Here is a 14,029-nt window from a genome sequence, read left to right as displayed (position 1 = left end):
ATAATTTTCATTTTTGAGTGAACTATCCCTTTAAGAACAGCTCTGTTGGCCAGCATCTGTCTGATACCTTTAGAGACCGCCCTGTCTCCACAGGGGGCTTTCATAGAGTTTGTCTTGCTCTACAATCTCTTTTTAATGGAGTTTTGAATTTTAGTGGAAATGCCAGGCCGTGGAGCCAAAGTGCATTTAATTGAGTTGAGCTCGCCTAATTTCTGAGCTCGCCTGCCAAATCTGCAATTTAGCAGCCTGCGATTGCTCTTCGTATTTCACAGTGTTGGGCGAAACTGATGATTCGCCATGTCTTTTGACCAAAGCAAGATCACCAAAGCTGGCAGAGCCACAAGGAAAAAAAGGGAGCATCCGAACTGTGCAAAGTTTGTGATGTGCCAGTCGGATGACAGGTTGGCACGAGAAGAAACTCACGCTGTTCCCAGTGGTCATGTGATCAGTGCCAGCCCTTTCAATTTCAAACGAAAATTAAAAGCAGTTCAACCCAAACCAAGGACGGGTCTTATCCCTGAGCTCAAAAACTGGCATCTAAAATAGTAAATATTAAACATAACTCAGTGTGAATTCTCTTTGTCGTTTGTCTGTTGCATTTCACACAATCATGCTGCAAATAAAGCCTACTTCATCTTCAACAAAAAGAGTAAATTTTAAAGTAGTCCAATGTGACACATAATGCCAAAGAAAGTGGATCCTCACCCTTTCAAGCACAAGTGTAATTCAAAAACCGTCTCAATGACGTCCTGTGGTTATATTGCCCCTACAGAAGTCACGACAAGGCTGAACATGAATCCAATGCTTAGACAACACTGCCCCCTGTCAGTCTAAAATACAAAACAGTCCTTCACTTTTTCCAAAGAGTGGACTGTGATTTGAGTCACCACATTGTGAATTACACTACCGTTCTAAAGTTTAGGGTCAGTAGGTTGTTTTGTTTCGTTTAAAGAAACTAATACTTTTGCATTAAACTGATCAAAAGTGACAAAGACATTTAATAATGTTACAAAAGATTTCTATTTCAAATAAATGCTGTTACACTCACTAGTACTCACCCCCATGTCGTTCTAAACCTGTAATACCTTCCTTCATATTCTGAACACAAATTAAGATATTTTTTATGTAATCCGAGGGGTTTTTTTTATCTCCCATAGAAAGCAATGAAATTACCACATTCAAGTCACGTTGACTATTTTAACAATGTCTTTACTACTTCTCTGGACCTTGAATGCGGTAATTTTGTTGCTTTCTATGGGAGATTAAAAAAAACTCTTGGATTTTATTAAAAATATCTTAATTTGTGTTCTGAAGATGAAGGTCTTGAGGGTGAGTAATTAATGACAAATTTCATTTTTGGGTGAACTAACCCTTTAAGCAGCACAACTATTTTCAACATTGATAATAAGAGGAAAAGTTTCTTTAGCAGCAAATCAGCAAATTAGAATGATTTCTGAAGGATCATGTGACTGAAGTAATGATGCTGAAAATTCAGCTTTGCCATCACAGGAATTAATTACATTTTAAAATGTATTACAATAGAAAACAGTTATTTTAAATTAAAATAATATTTCACAATATTACTGTTTTTACTGTATTTTTGATCAAATAAATAAGCATAAGAGACTCCAAAACATTAAAAAAATCTTACCGACCCAAGACTTTTGAGTTGTAGTGTATATATGAAATAATCTAAATTACTCACATAGCCAAAAAATGTCTATTCTGAATTAATATCACCAGTAAAGATGACAGCTGAGGATATGTTTAATATATAAATAATTTAACTATCAGCAAAAAATAAATATATTAAATATAATATATGAAATAAAATCGTATACAGTGATATGATATTGGTCATAGCCACCACCACTAGATTAAACTAGGAAAATACCACTGATTGTTTGCCATTGAAATGTAATCAATGTTAATTTGTTGTGATTGATGACAGCATTTCATTTACATAAAAGCCTAAAACCTAAACTCTACAAGAGCATTCTTACTGTTTCTGTTGTAAAAGGATACTTTCTCTCTCTTGCACGATGTGTTGGTTTTGTTGCTCTAACTGTTGGATTTTTTTCTCAAAGGTTTCCTGTTCATCCCTGAGTTTCTGTACAGATTCCTCTTTTTCTTCACTCACTCTGAAAAGAAACAAACAAAATCGGATCCACTGCTGCTGTATCACCATGCACAGTAAATCACATTGGCTTGAGGTCTACTGTAATCATTCATTCAGTCTAAAAAGCATCAGATCACTATAATGAGAGGGCTTTACCTGGCCAGCTCCTCGATGAGATTGGCAATCCGACGCTTGTCCTCTGGGCAGAGATCCTTCAGCGATGGCTTACTTTTGGCTTGGGCAGCGCTGAAGAGAGTCTGCAATCCAGAACAGACACTTTCAATTTGATTGAACATCTATAAAACAAGAATTTCTGAAGATTTCATGTACAAATCAAATAAACAAACCTGGAGAGATTCTTTGTACATCCTAAAAAATAACCTTGTCAATTTATGACTGTCAAAGAGAATTAGATTTGCATTTGCTGAAGGTTTTTTTATGAAAAATTCCAGTTGTTTTTGTTAGCTTGTTTTTTAATTTGCGTGCCCTCATAATCTTTAGTCAAAATAACTTTCCCTCCGCCTTGCAATGACATCTCTTCTCTGATGACATGTTCACCGGCACAAGGGTGGGTCAACCTGTCACTCACATGACATTACAGTAATAGTAAACCACAATGATCCAATCAATTCCAGAATGACAAAATCACGTCCCACGCTACATTTTTTTCTGATTCAAAGCCATTTCACTCAGATATTTGTCACAAATCACAATAGGTAAAAAAAGATGATCACAACTTCCATTTAAAGCTTCTCTTTTGTTGACAACAGATTTATAAACGATTTTCATTTCAAATTTGGGATGAATGTTTGGTGAAATCCAACAAATTACCTATTTTGGATTTAAAAGGGCAATTTTCAGCTAAAGGTGATAGTTTCGCACCCCTGCAGACAACTGTGAAAAGTCAGAGGCATTTCACCACACAAACACTGTAAATATTAATAAATCAATGCTCACCTGGGTTGACGTGAGAGGAGGCAGGTCTGGTTCTGGTGCATGTGTAGTGCTTTTGGATTTGGCTACAGTAGAAGGCAGCTTCTGATCTGAAGCTTTTCCCGCCGCCATCTCAGCACTTTGCATTGCCAAATGCAATCCTGGTTTCTTGCCACTTTTATCCATGCTGCCAGCTCTCCTTTTTATCTTTCCCTCTTTATTATTTGTTGAACCAAACTTCAGACCGATGTCCCTGCTCATCCCTAAAAGACGATGGGAGTGACAGTTTTCAAATATTAAACATGAGGTGTCAGAATGATGAACAGGATATTTTAGTATGACAGTAACAGCCTAAAATTTTAAAATAGACAAGTCTCACCTGTAACAAAAACCATGGGCTGTTCTTCATCTGATTCTATGCAAGTTAAGAGAAACAACTATGCCTACCATAAAAATAAAAGAAGCCAAACAGTCTATAACAATACCGAAGAGAATAACATAAGATTACAGCAGCAGTACTCCAATCTATATGATAAAAATGCAGTTATGTGCTGTATACAATAACTGTAGTTGCATGCATTTTACTGTAGTATTGTATAGTATTGTTCTACGTTCACTGCAGTCTATGTGTCTTTTCAATAATATAACTTCATAAAAATATATATATATTCAGAACAGTACATGTATAGTTCCGTATACGTCAACTGCGGATTTGTGTAGTGTGTAAACTAGAGTCCGGTTAAACTGACAATGAAAATCCGCTAATAAGTTATTAGCCTCCCTTCTCTCATCATACACACCGACCACTGACCACAGTTAACCTTTATGCTTGTTAAACCAAAATAATATAACTAATTTAAACAGACTCATCGAACAAAAACACGAATAAATGTAAGGATACTGTCATGAATCCAGTAGAATCCACTGCCATTTGCTCCCTCAGCAACAGACGCCATACTGAAACAACCGCCACTTCCAGATTACGTGCAGGAGCTCCTCCTATTTTTCAACGCTGGTGCGTGTGATTGGCTGACATTAACTTGCTGCGCCCGCCCATCCAGGATACTATTGGTCAAATCACTCGTCTCTCATTTTCTTAGCCAATAGGAGTGCAGAACTGCAATGTTTTGGTTCTGCGTGCTTGGTAACCTCAGCATCCGTCTGTGTGACTGCAGCAAAGAATAAATGGCATAGAAGTATATAGATGCTTTTTGTGTTATTTTGGAATGGAGGAGGTGAAGGATGACAAGACATACAAGGGGTTTGTGGATAGACTCACCCTCGGTATTACTCGGGTTTTGGGTGAGTGAACGATGTTTAATATAAATAATTATAGACCGCATCCTACAATAGGCTTCATGCCCTGCTGAGGAAAATATCGTAGCTAGCTGTTCTCCCGGTCTGGTCTGGTTTTGGAGTTCCTTTTAGGTGATCAGGCTGGGAGGCCAGCTGACGACCAGCTTGGCCAGACTGGGAGACCATCTTAAACCTGCTAAGAACAACAAAGCAGCTTAGGGTGATTTAATATGTCTGTTTTGTTGTGTGTGTGTGTCTGTGTTTTCCATCAGGATTGCTAAGCACTAATGCAAACCAAGTCAATTATCAATTAATCTTATTAAATGAGTTTTTAATTGTTATTACATATGCATTTATGTGCATTATTCGTTTGCATATTTTCTGCTTGACAGAGAACCTCCCTGGTGTGCTGGATGTACGATTTGCAGAGAAAGCTCCTGCAGAAAAGAGATGCCTTCTCTCTTGGGAGCAGGTATGGTATTTCAAATATAACAAAGAATATTCTCAAAGCAGAACTTTGATGTGGGTATGTTTATATTAGGTGTGTTTTTTTCCTGTGTGTTCTCCAGAAAAACAACTGTGCTTTGCCAGAAGATCTCCGAGATTTCTATCTCACAACAGATGGCTTTATGCTTGCCTGGAACTCCAAGCTGGAAAGTGAGCACCCTGAAACATGCACTCATCTCTTAATGATGCCACTATAATGATGCCTTAAATTTAGCCCTATTAGCCCTGCTTTTTCAGATCTGATCAGCGTTTTACTTATTTGACCACATCATTATACATGCACATAATTTTTTTGATTCCATCAGTAGTGGTCTTTGCTATATTTCACCCATTTCACTTGAAATGGACCTCGCAACAGAAGGGGCATCCATTTGCGCTCTGCCATCACGCAGCGCACACACACCATGATCGTATATTAACAGTGGCTTGGGGCAAAAATGCCACCAAAATTAACAAACATACTTCAAAAAACCAAGATATAGTGCAAAAAAAGTGTCCGTATGAGTTCTTTTAATAATTATAAGCAATATCACACAGGCAAAAGTGCTTTTTTTTATGAATGTCAGCACGTTTGCAAATGTGATATTGATTTTATACAACAATTCAATAAACAGTAAGTTAATAGGCTATTAGGTGACTTACATTTTAGACACAATATTGTCAATATATTCTTTTTTTTCTCTATTTTCCCAATGAAAATATTTCCAAACAGTAGAGCACAGTTTCACTTTCATTACTGAATGAATCCGCGTTTTTGAACAAATCGGTTGACTGAATGATTCAATGACTAACTCATTAAGACACTGATTTGCTGCCACCTACTGGCGGTTTTAGTATCATTTCATTTTAGCTGAGGGACTGAGGGATGAAGATTGAATGCTGTTTTTGTTTACGGTCATGATTGTAACAATAGTTCTGGTTAAAGAGATAGAACGCATTTATAAATAGACTATTAAGAGCGAAATATTAGATAACATTGTAAATATAACAGAGATAAAGTAATTGCAGTCAAATTCAATACGAGGGGGGCCTCTGAATTGCAAATGCCGCCTCTGGATTCCGCATTATGGTTACGCTTTTATTCAAAAAGAACTAATAAGTATATATCTTTTGTGTTTTACAGATGAAGTGGTTCAAGTGGGATGTATGGTGATAAACAGTGTTGCTCAGCTACGCCCCCTGATTCAGTCAAATGTATATTCCCTCCCCAATGCACCTACGTTAGCTGATCTTGACTTCGATGATGACTTAGAGGGTGAGATTTTCTTTCATCTTTAGGCATTTTTAGCATCATTTCATTGCATGCAAATTTGCATGAATTATATATCCAGATGTATTTGAGAGTCATTTCTCTTTTTTAGAATCTGATGGCCCTGTACAACCTCATTTTGATTCTCGTAGTCGCATATTTGAGCTGGATCCTTGCAATAGTAATGGCAAAGTCTGCCTTGTTTACAAGAGCTGCATTCCAGGTGATTATGCATCCCACACTTAATCCTGAAGGAAATAAAGAGATAGCATACAAAAAAGTTAACATAATTTTAATCTACCATCTGGCCCTGTGTCTGCTGGTCCATTCTGTGTAGGTGTAATGGCCCAGCAGTGTGAGGTGTGGTTCTTGGACCGATCACTTTTCTGGCACTATCTCACCCCCTCCTTCACTGCCTACTACCGACTTATGATCACTCATTTGGGGCTGCCGGAGTGGCAGTATAATTTCACTCCGTATGGCCCCAGCCCACAAGCTAAGGTCAGCATTATCTATTCAGTTCTATCACATTAAGAATATTGAAATTATTGTAAAATTGTTTTTTTTTTCTACACAAAATAATTTTAAAACATTTATATTTTTATATATGTTTTACACATTTATATTTGGTGGCAGATACAGTATGTATGGATACAAAATTTTGATTTTTTTTTTTTCACATCCAAAACACATTAAATTAAAGGAGATATTTGTATTTTTTTCTGTTAAAATACTTAATTGCCTTTAGCTTCCTTATTTTATTCTGGATAATTTATTTAATATACACAAACAAGTATAAAGTAACAATCACTTTATTGACTTTAAATGGCCTGTTTTAAATACATTTGAAGGCCTCTTTGTAATACACTACCGCTTGTAGTAAAAGTTTGGGTTTGATAAGATTTTTTATTGTTTTTGAGAGAACTCTCTTATGCTCACAGCTCACAAATGCTGAATTTTTGGATCAAATCGACAGTAAAACAGTAATATAGTGAAAGTTTATTACAATTTAAAATAACTTTATTTATTCCAGTGATGGAAAAGCATCATTACGCCAGTCTTCAGTGTCACATGATCCTTCAGAAATCATTCTAATATGCTGATTTGCTGCTCAAAAACATTTATTATTTTCAATATTGAAAACAGTTGCTTCCTAATGTTTTGTTCAATATTTTTTGTGAAAACTCTGAAAAGAACAGCATTTATTTGAAATATAAATCACTTTTTATCATTTTCTTAAGATTTATTTTTGGCATTTTTGCCTTTATTATGACAAGATAGTAAGTTGACAGGAAGCAAAGTTGGAGAGAGAGAGGGGGCGTCAGGATCGGGAAAGGTCCATGAGCCGAGACTCGAAGTCAGGACGCCTGAAGCGCAACTGCGCTATATGTTGTCATTCTGCCCACGAGGCTATTGGCACCGACCACTTTTTATTAATTTTAATGTGTCCTTTATAAGTATTAATTTCGTTGAAAAAAAAAAAATTTATGAGCCCAAACTTTTGAACGGTAGTGTATGTTCACAGTTTCATTATGTAATCAACTGCTACAAAGCAACTTTAAGTTCTCCATTGCTTTCTTGACACAGCAATGGGCTGCTCTCTACCAACCCCTGACGTTCTATGGTGATCTCCATCTTGATACATCCAGTGAACCTTTACTGAACAAGCTGGACCCAGCCAAGGCGTTCCGCGGCAAGGCCAAGCCACCCACTCCCAAGAAGAAGCAGCCAGCACAGGTCCCAGCGAGCGGCGGAAGTACAGCTAAAGGACAGGGGGCCTCGGGGAGACACAGCGTGACTAAACGATGACCCCGCTGTCCCAACAAATGCCCATTGACTGTTCTCATACAGGCATGTTGACTGTTCTTTTGGCTAATGCTGGGCATTTATCCTGATTTAAGCAGTTTAATTTCATCTTTTGATGCCCATAAGTCTGTGTGCAAAAAATGTATTAAAGATCAAACATGGACATGGAGTCCTGAGATTCTTCAATAGCTTATTCCTCTATAATTCATAAGGTGGTAGTACACCGTGGACTGAGAAAGTTGGCCTGAGAAATTCACCCCATAGCCTTTTTGACTGGTATCCGTGTCTCATGTTATTCCTGGAAACATCCCAGCTGCACTCGGTGGAAATTGCACTTTCCTTATTTGGTCCCTGAACCATTCTTTGTCCTTAACTTAAGCAGGTCTCACACAGATATCTCTGTAGTGCTATTCTTGTACTTTTCCAGAGGAACACATTCAGGATCTTCTGTAGACTGTGTCTTAGTGCTCTTAAGATCAGGGTGGTGTAGCTCTACAAATGCTTTGTAGATTAAAGCCCCAGTCACTCCACCAATAAAGGGGGCTACCAAGGGTACCCACCACCATCCATTGCCTGCCCTGGAAATAAATTAAGTCATTACATTTAATCAAATTAAACTGTATTGTTAGTGTAATTTACACTTCCAAATTAAATAATAAATAAAAATGTAATATTTTTTGCATTGTTATTTGTTGTTTTTAATAAATAATATTTTATAATAATATATTATTTTATATTTTCATGTATTTTTTATTTAATTGGATTATTTTAAAATATTGATTATTACTTATTATTAAATCAAGTTCTTAAATAAAATAATTTTACATAGTTTTACATTTTTACAGTCTCAGCAAATTCAGGCATACCAGTTAAAAAAAAAAAAATTTCTTGTTACAGATCTGATCTGATAATTGTGATGTTTCCTATTGTCAACTTTTTAGCAAAATCACAATGGATGTTTCAAGCATTAATCATTATATGATTAAATAATAATGTAATATATATTATGTCTACATTATTTGAATAACTAAATATTATTTTAATAAACATTTATGTAAACATAATACATTATTATTAATAATATTAAATAAAGTACCTGTGTAAAATAACTTACATTTTACAGTGATGGTAAACCATGCACCAAGTTCAGGTCAGGCATACAACTCAAAATATTTTCCTGTTACAGATCTGATATGATAATTACGGAGCCCCTAAAGGGACATGGGGATGGAAAAAAAAAACATGAGATGGAAGGAAAAATTATATGTCAGTGCTTATGCATTCTCTCAAGAAACTTTGCATTCGCTCGCAAAATGTTTGCTTTCCCCTGAGAAACTGTGCATTTTTCTTAGGGGAATGCAAAAAATTTTTTTGCGAGGGAACACAAAGGTTTTGCGAGCGAATGCAAAGTTTCTCGGGGGAACACAAAACTTTTGCGAGTGAACTCAAAAGCATTGAAATATTTTTTTTCCTCCCATCTCATATTTTTTCCATCACCTTGTCCCTTTAGGGACTCTGAAGATAATTGTGACTAACTTAAGCAAAAACAAAAACAATGGATGCACATCAAGAATTCAGACCACACAGGGTTATCGTGGCTGAAAATGTGGGAAATGTTACAAATCATTAACCTTGATCCAAACAAATATTAAAGAGTGTTTTATAGCTTGATTTTAGATTATATTTAATTACCTGAAAACCTCCATGCCCCATCCTGCCATCAGTGTGAAGACTCTTGGCCCCAGGTCTCGGGTGGGATTGATAGCATAGCCGCTGTTGCTCCCCAGAGAGACACCAATGAGCAGCACCACGAGCCCCACTCCCACAGGCTCACCTCCTGCCACAACCGGCTGGTTTCTCTGGTCTGACAGAGCCATCAGACACAGCAACAGCATGGCGGTGCCCAGAACCTGATTCAGAGATATTAAAATAACTTCCTCTAAATGTGCTTAATGGGTACAGTCGAGCCATTTTTTTGCACATTGTTCATTTTGAAATACCTGGTCGAAGAATCCAGTGTAGATTGAGATGTAAGGTGCTGGATATGTGGCAAAGATCCCAGCTGTTGCTTTGGGGCCAGACACAGTGAAATTGCCCCCACAGTAATGATGTATAGCATCTATAAAGCACAGTACAGATGTGAGCAAAGAAACCTTGTGGCAGTTTATATGACCTACTCCAACACTCCAAGAACAAAAATAACTCCTGAAGAAGAAGATGAGTATTTGCTCACCGTAATAAAGTGAAAAAATGGTCCCAGCAGCAAGGAAGGAACCCAGAAACTGGGCTAAGACATATAATGGCAGCATCTTCCAGCGTAAACGGCCAAACACGCACATTGTGAATGAAACAGCTGCATTCATATGAGCTCCTATGTGATAGAGTCAAACATACTGCATTATTAATTGTCATTAAGGAGAGCTTTGACTTGGTGTTTGAGGGTCTCACCTGACACTTTTCCACCAATGTGCACACCCATAGCCACACTCAGCCCAAAGCCTACATTTATGCTGAGGTACTCTCCAAAAAATCCATTTCCTGTGACCACTTGTGCAACACAGCCAAGGCCGAAAACCTGGAATTCAAAAACAGTCTGTCAGAGAAACTAAACATTGATGATGTGCAGCAGGACATAATAGGAAAATAAACCCTGATTCAAGGCTTATTTCATGGCTACTTATCAGATAAAAAATTAAATTGACATAAAATGTTGATTTTAGGTCTACTTGGAGACTGCATTGAGACAGAAACAGAGTTATTATTGTTAACTAAAAATGGAAGTAAAACTATTAACTCTCTGGTGCTGTTCGCATGGCAGTCGACAATCCCTGATTTTTTTTCAATTAAATAAATGTACTATATTTCAGTTTGATAATGTTTTTTATTTAATATTTTGTATTTTTAGGGGATTTTATGGTACTAAATTATATTTATGGAATAGTTATTATCCTACCTGTTTATCCATTTTTTAACATAGACCTGAAAATGAAATTTCCAAATTTAACTGTCATAAACTTAAATTCTTTGGAGCACAAACTTAAGTTTGGTATCTTTTTTAAAGATGACACTTGGCAGATTATTGCAATTTTAAATGAAATATACAGGTGCTGGTCATATAATTAGAATATCATCAAAAAGTTGATTTATTTCACTAATTCCATTCAAAAAGTGAAACTTGTATATTATATTCATTCATTACACACAGACTGATATATTTCATATGTTTATTTCTTTTAATTTTGATGATTATAACTGACAACTAAGGAAAATCCCAAATTCAGTATCTCAGAAAATTAGAATATTACTTAAGACCAATACAAAGAATTCCTTTTAGAAATCTTGGCCAACTGAAAAGTATGAACATGAAAAGTATGAGCATGTACAGCACTCAATACTTAGTCGGGGCTCCTTTTGCCTGAATTACTGCAGCAATGCGGCGTGGCATGGAGTCGATCAGTCTGTGGCACTGCTCAGGTGTTATAATGAGCCCAGGTTGCTCTGATAGTGGCCTTCAGCTCTTCTGCATTGTTGGGTCTGGCATATCTCATCTTCCTCTTCACAATACCCCATAGATTTTCTATGGGGTTAAGGTCAGGCGAGTTTGCTGGCCAATTAAGAACAGGGATACCATGGTCCTTAAACCAGGTACTGGTAGCTTTGGCACTGTGTGCAGGTGCCAAGTCCTGTTGGAAAATGAAATCTGCATCTCCATAAAGTTGGTCAGCAGCAGGAAGCATGAAGTGCTCTAAAACTTCCTGGTATACGGCTGCGTTGACCTTGGACCTCAGAAAACACAGTGGACCAACACCAGCAGATGGCATGGCACCCCAAACCATCACTGACTGTGGAAACTTTACACTGGACCTCAAGCAACGTGGATTGTGTGCCTCTCCTCTCTTCCTCCAGACTCTGGGACCCTGATTTCCAAAGGAAATGCAAAATTTACTTTCATCAGGAACATAACTTTGGACCACTCAGCAGCAGTCCAGTCCTTTTTGTCTTTAGCCCAGGCAAGATGCTTCTGACGCTGTCTGTTGTTCAAGAGTGGCTTGACACAAGGAATGCAACAGCTGAAACCCATGTCTTGCATACGTCTGTGCGTAGTGGTTCTTGAAGCACTGACTCCAGCTGCAGTCCACTCTTTGTGAATCTCCCCCACATTTTTGAATGGGTTTTGTTTCACAATCCTCTCCAGGGTGCGGTTATCCCTATTGCTTGTACACTTTTTTCTACCACATCTTTTCCTTCCCTTCGCCTCTCTATTAATGTGCTTGGACACAGAGCTCTGTGAACAGCCAGCCTCTTTTGCAATGACCTTTTGTGTCTTGCCCTCCTTGTGCAAGGTGTCAATGGTCGTCTTTTGGACAACTGTCAAGTCAGCAGTCTTCCCCATGATTGTATAGCCTACAGAACTAGACTGAGAGACCATTTAAAGGCCTTTGCAGGTGTTTTGAGTTAATTAGCTGATTAGAGTGTGGCACCAGGTGTCTTCAATATTGAACCTTTTCACAATATTCTAATTTTCTGAGATACTGAATTTGGGATTTTCCTTAGTGGTCAGTTATAATCATCAAAATTAAAAGAAATAAACATTTGAAATATATCAGTCTGTGTGTAATGAATGAATATAATATACAAGTTTCACTTTTTGAATGGAATTAGTGAAATAAATCAACTTTTTGATGATATTCTAATTATATGACCAGCACCTGTATATTTTCCAAAACTTGTTTTACTCCAAAACTGTAAGGAAATCAAAGCCATAAATCTAAACAAGTTGTGCTCAAAATTTGAGCTTGATATCTCCAAAAATGAGCTTTCAGTAAGATTTTGTTTGGGCGCAGTACCAAATGTTTCCACTAGATGAAATTCGCTTCCCATTTATTTTTCAGTGCGTGAACAATACAATAAACTACGCAAAAAATAAGAAATGTTGCCTTGGAAACTATCTGAAATAAGTTTAAGTTAAAGCACTAAAATTACTAAATGAAAATAAATTAAAACTAAAACTGAACCTAAACTAAAACCAAAATAAACATTTACACATTACAATAAGGTTTCATTAGTTAACTACATTAGTTAACATGAACTAACAATGAACAGTACTTATACAGCATTTCTTAATCTTAGTTATTGTTAATCTAAACCATTTTTAAGATAACATTAACATTAGTTAATGCACTGTGAACTGACATGAACATTTGCATTAACTAACATTGATAAAGGTTAAAATTGTTAGTTCATGTTAGTTAATATTTCCTAATGTTAACAAATGACACCTTATTGTAAAGTGTTACCAAATAAATTATAGCTGAATAGTAATATTTAAAATTAAAAAAAAAAAAAAAATGACAAAAACACATAACAAAATAACTAAAAATTAAAATGAAAACTGAAAATATAAAAACAAAAGCTAATTCAAAATATTAATAAAACTATAATAGTATATAAATAATACTAAAAAAACATTGGACTGAATGTAGGTTTGTTTCCTTAAATGACTGGTCAGTTAGCATTTATTGGCCAAATTTTTGCATTTGACATGGTCACATTGAGTTTCACCTGATAATGGAAAAAAGTATGTCCAATCTCTCTAAAAATAGAAAGTATGTAGCACATGGTCTGACTCCTATCAGACTATACTGACCACTTGTGCATCTGTTGGCATGTGATCCAAAGCATTACAATGACAAGTACAAAGACATCGTGAATGAATGAATAAAACAATGAAAGAAATCATCAGTAAAATACTCCACAGTAAAATTATATTAACCGTTTTCCAAGCTTGACATCGTCATGATTATTCAAGTCTTTATGCAATGAAATGAGCCACTATTAAGCAGCATAATGAATTCTCACAAACCTCTTACCATCATGATGAATGTGCAGAGGGTCTCTGCCAGGACCACTCGAATGCTTTCATTCTTGATCTTCAACATGGAGACCACAGTAGGTGCCATATGGCCTTGAATACCGTCCTCCATTATGGTGACTTCCTGTTTCATTTCCTTGCTCTTTTTCTGCAATATTCTCCCTCAGTTTTGCTAATTCAGGCTCTTTGAATGGCTGTCATTGGGATTTGTACTGTAGTGTTTGTCAGTTTGTCAGCAATGTCTATT

The 14,029-nt window shown here is 36.5% G+C and overlaps 3 protein-coding genes across 6 annotated transcripts in view; 1 reads left to right on the top strand and 2 right to left on the bottom strand.

Moving 5' to 3' along the window:
* Positions 1-4,192, bottom strand: part of LOC127503455 (protein hinderin-like) — a 23,527-nt gene extending 19,335 nt beyond the window's left edge. Inside the window, exons 1-5 of the mRNA XM_051877295.1 lie at positions 3,954-4,192; positions 3,432-3,467; positions 3,077-3,315; positions 2,276-2,376; positions 2,026-2,141 (exon numbers count right to left, since the gene is read on the bottom strand). Of these exons, the coding sequence (XP_051733255.1) occupies positions 2,026-2,141; positions 2,276-2,376; positions 3,077-3,315; positions 3,432-3,467; positions 3,954-4,008 (547 nt within the window). The 5' untranslated portion in view covers positions 4,009-4,192. The remainder of the gene's footprint in view (positions 1-2,025; positions 2,142-2,275; positions 2,377-3,076; positions 3,316-3,431; positions 3,468-3,953) is intronic.
* On the bottom strand, positions 3,954-14,029 carry LOC127503457 (aquaporin-10-like). 4 transcript variants are annotated; one of them, XM_051877307.1, is made up of 6 exons: positions 13,781-14,029; positions 10,359-10,485; positions 10,144-10,281; positions 9,911-10,029; positions 9,603-9,820; positions 3,954-4,221 (listed from the first exon to the last, which is right to left on the bottom strand). In XM_051877307.1, exons 1-6 carry the CDS (start codon positions 13,913-13,915, stop codon positions 4,203-4,205), a joined length of 756 nt encoding a protein of 251 aa, XP_051733267.1. In that variant the 5' UTR covers positions 13,916-14,029; the 3' UTR covers positions 3,954-4,202. The 4 variants fall into 4 exon arrangements, with proteins under 4 accessions (XP_051733267.1, XP_051733265.1, XP_051733268.1 ...); XM_051877305.1 differs by lacking the exon at positions 3,954-4,221 and adding an exon at positions 6,848-8,488; XM_051877308.1 differs by lacking the exon at positions 3,954-4,221 and adding an exon at positions 6,848-8,488 and having other exon boundaries at positions 13,774-14,002.
* On the top strand, positions 4,207-8,073 carry LOC127503458 (tubulin polyglutamylase complex subunit 2-like). Its single transcript, XM_051877309.1, has 7 exons — positions 4,207-4,354; positions 4,741-4,820; positions 4,918-5,005; positions 5,979-6,110; positions 6,217-6,327; positions 6,442-6,605; positions 7,692-8,073. Exons 1-7 carry the CDS (start codon positions 4,279-4,281, stop codon positions 7,911-7,913), a joined length of 873 nt encoding a protein of 290 aa, XP_051733269.1. The 5' UTR covers positions 4,207-4,278; the 3' UTR covers positions 7,914-8,073.

The sequence above is a fragment of the Ctenopharyngodon idella genome, chromosome 21 (assembly GCF_019924925.1).
Source record: "Ctenopharyngodon idella isolate HZGC_01 chromosome 21, HZGC01, whole genome shotgun sequence".
In the NCBI taxonomy this organism is placed as follows: Eukaryota; Metazoa; Chordata; class Actinopteri; order Cypriniformes; family Xenocyprididae; genus Ctenopharyngodon; species Ctenopharyngodon idella.
The sequence above is the reverse complement of the archived record's forward strand: the minus strand, read 5'-3'. Positions and strand labels throughout refer to the sequence as shown.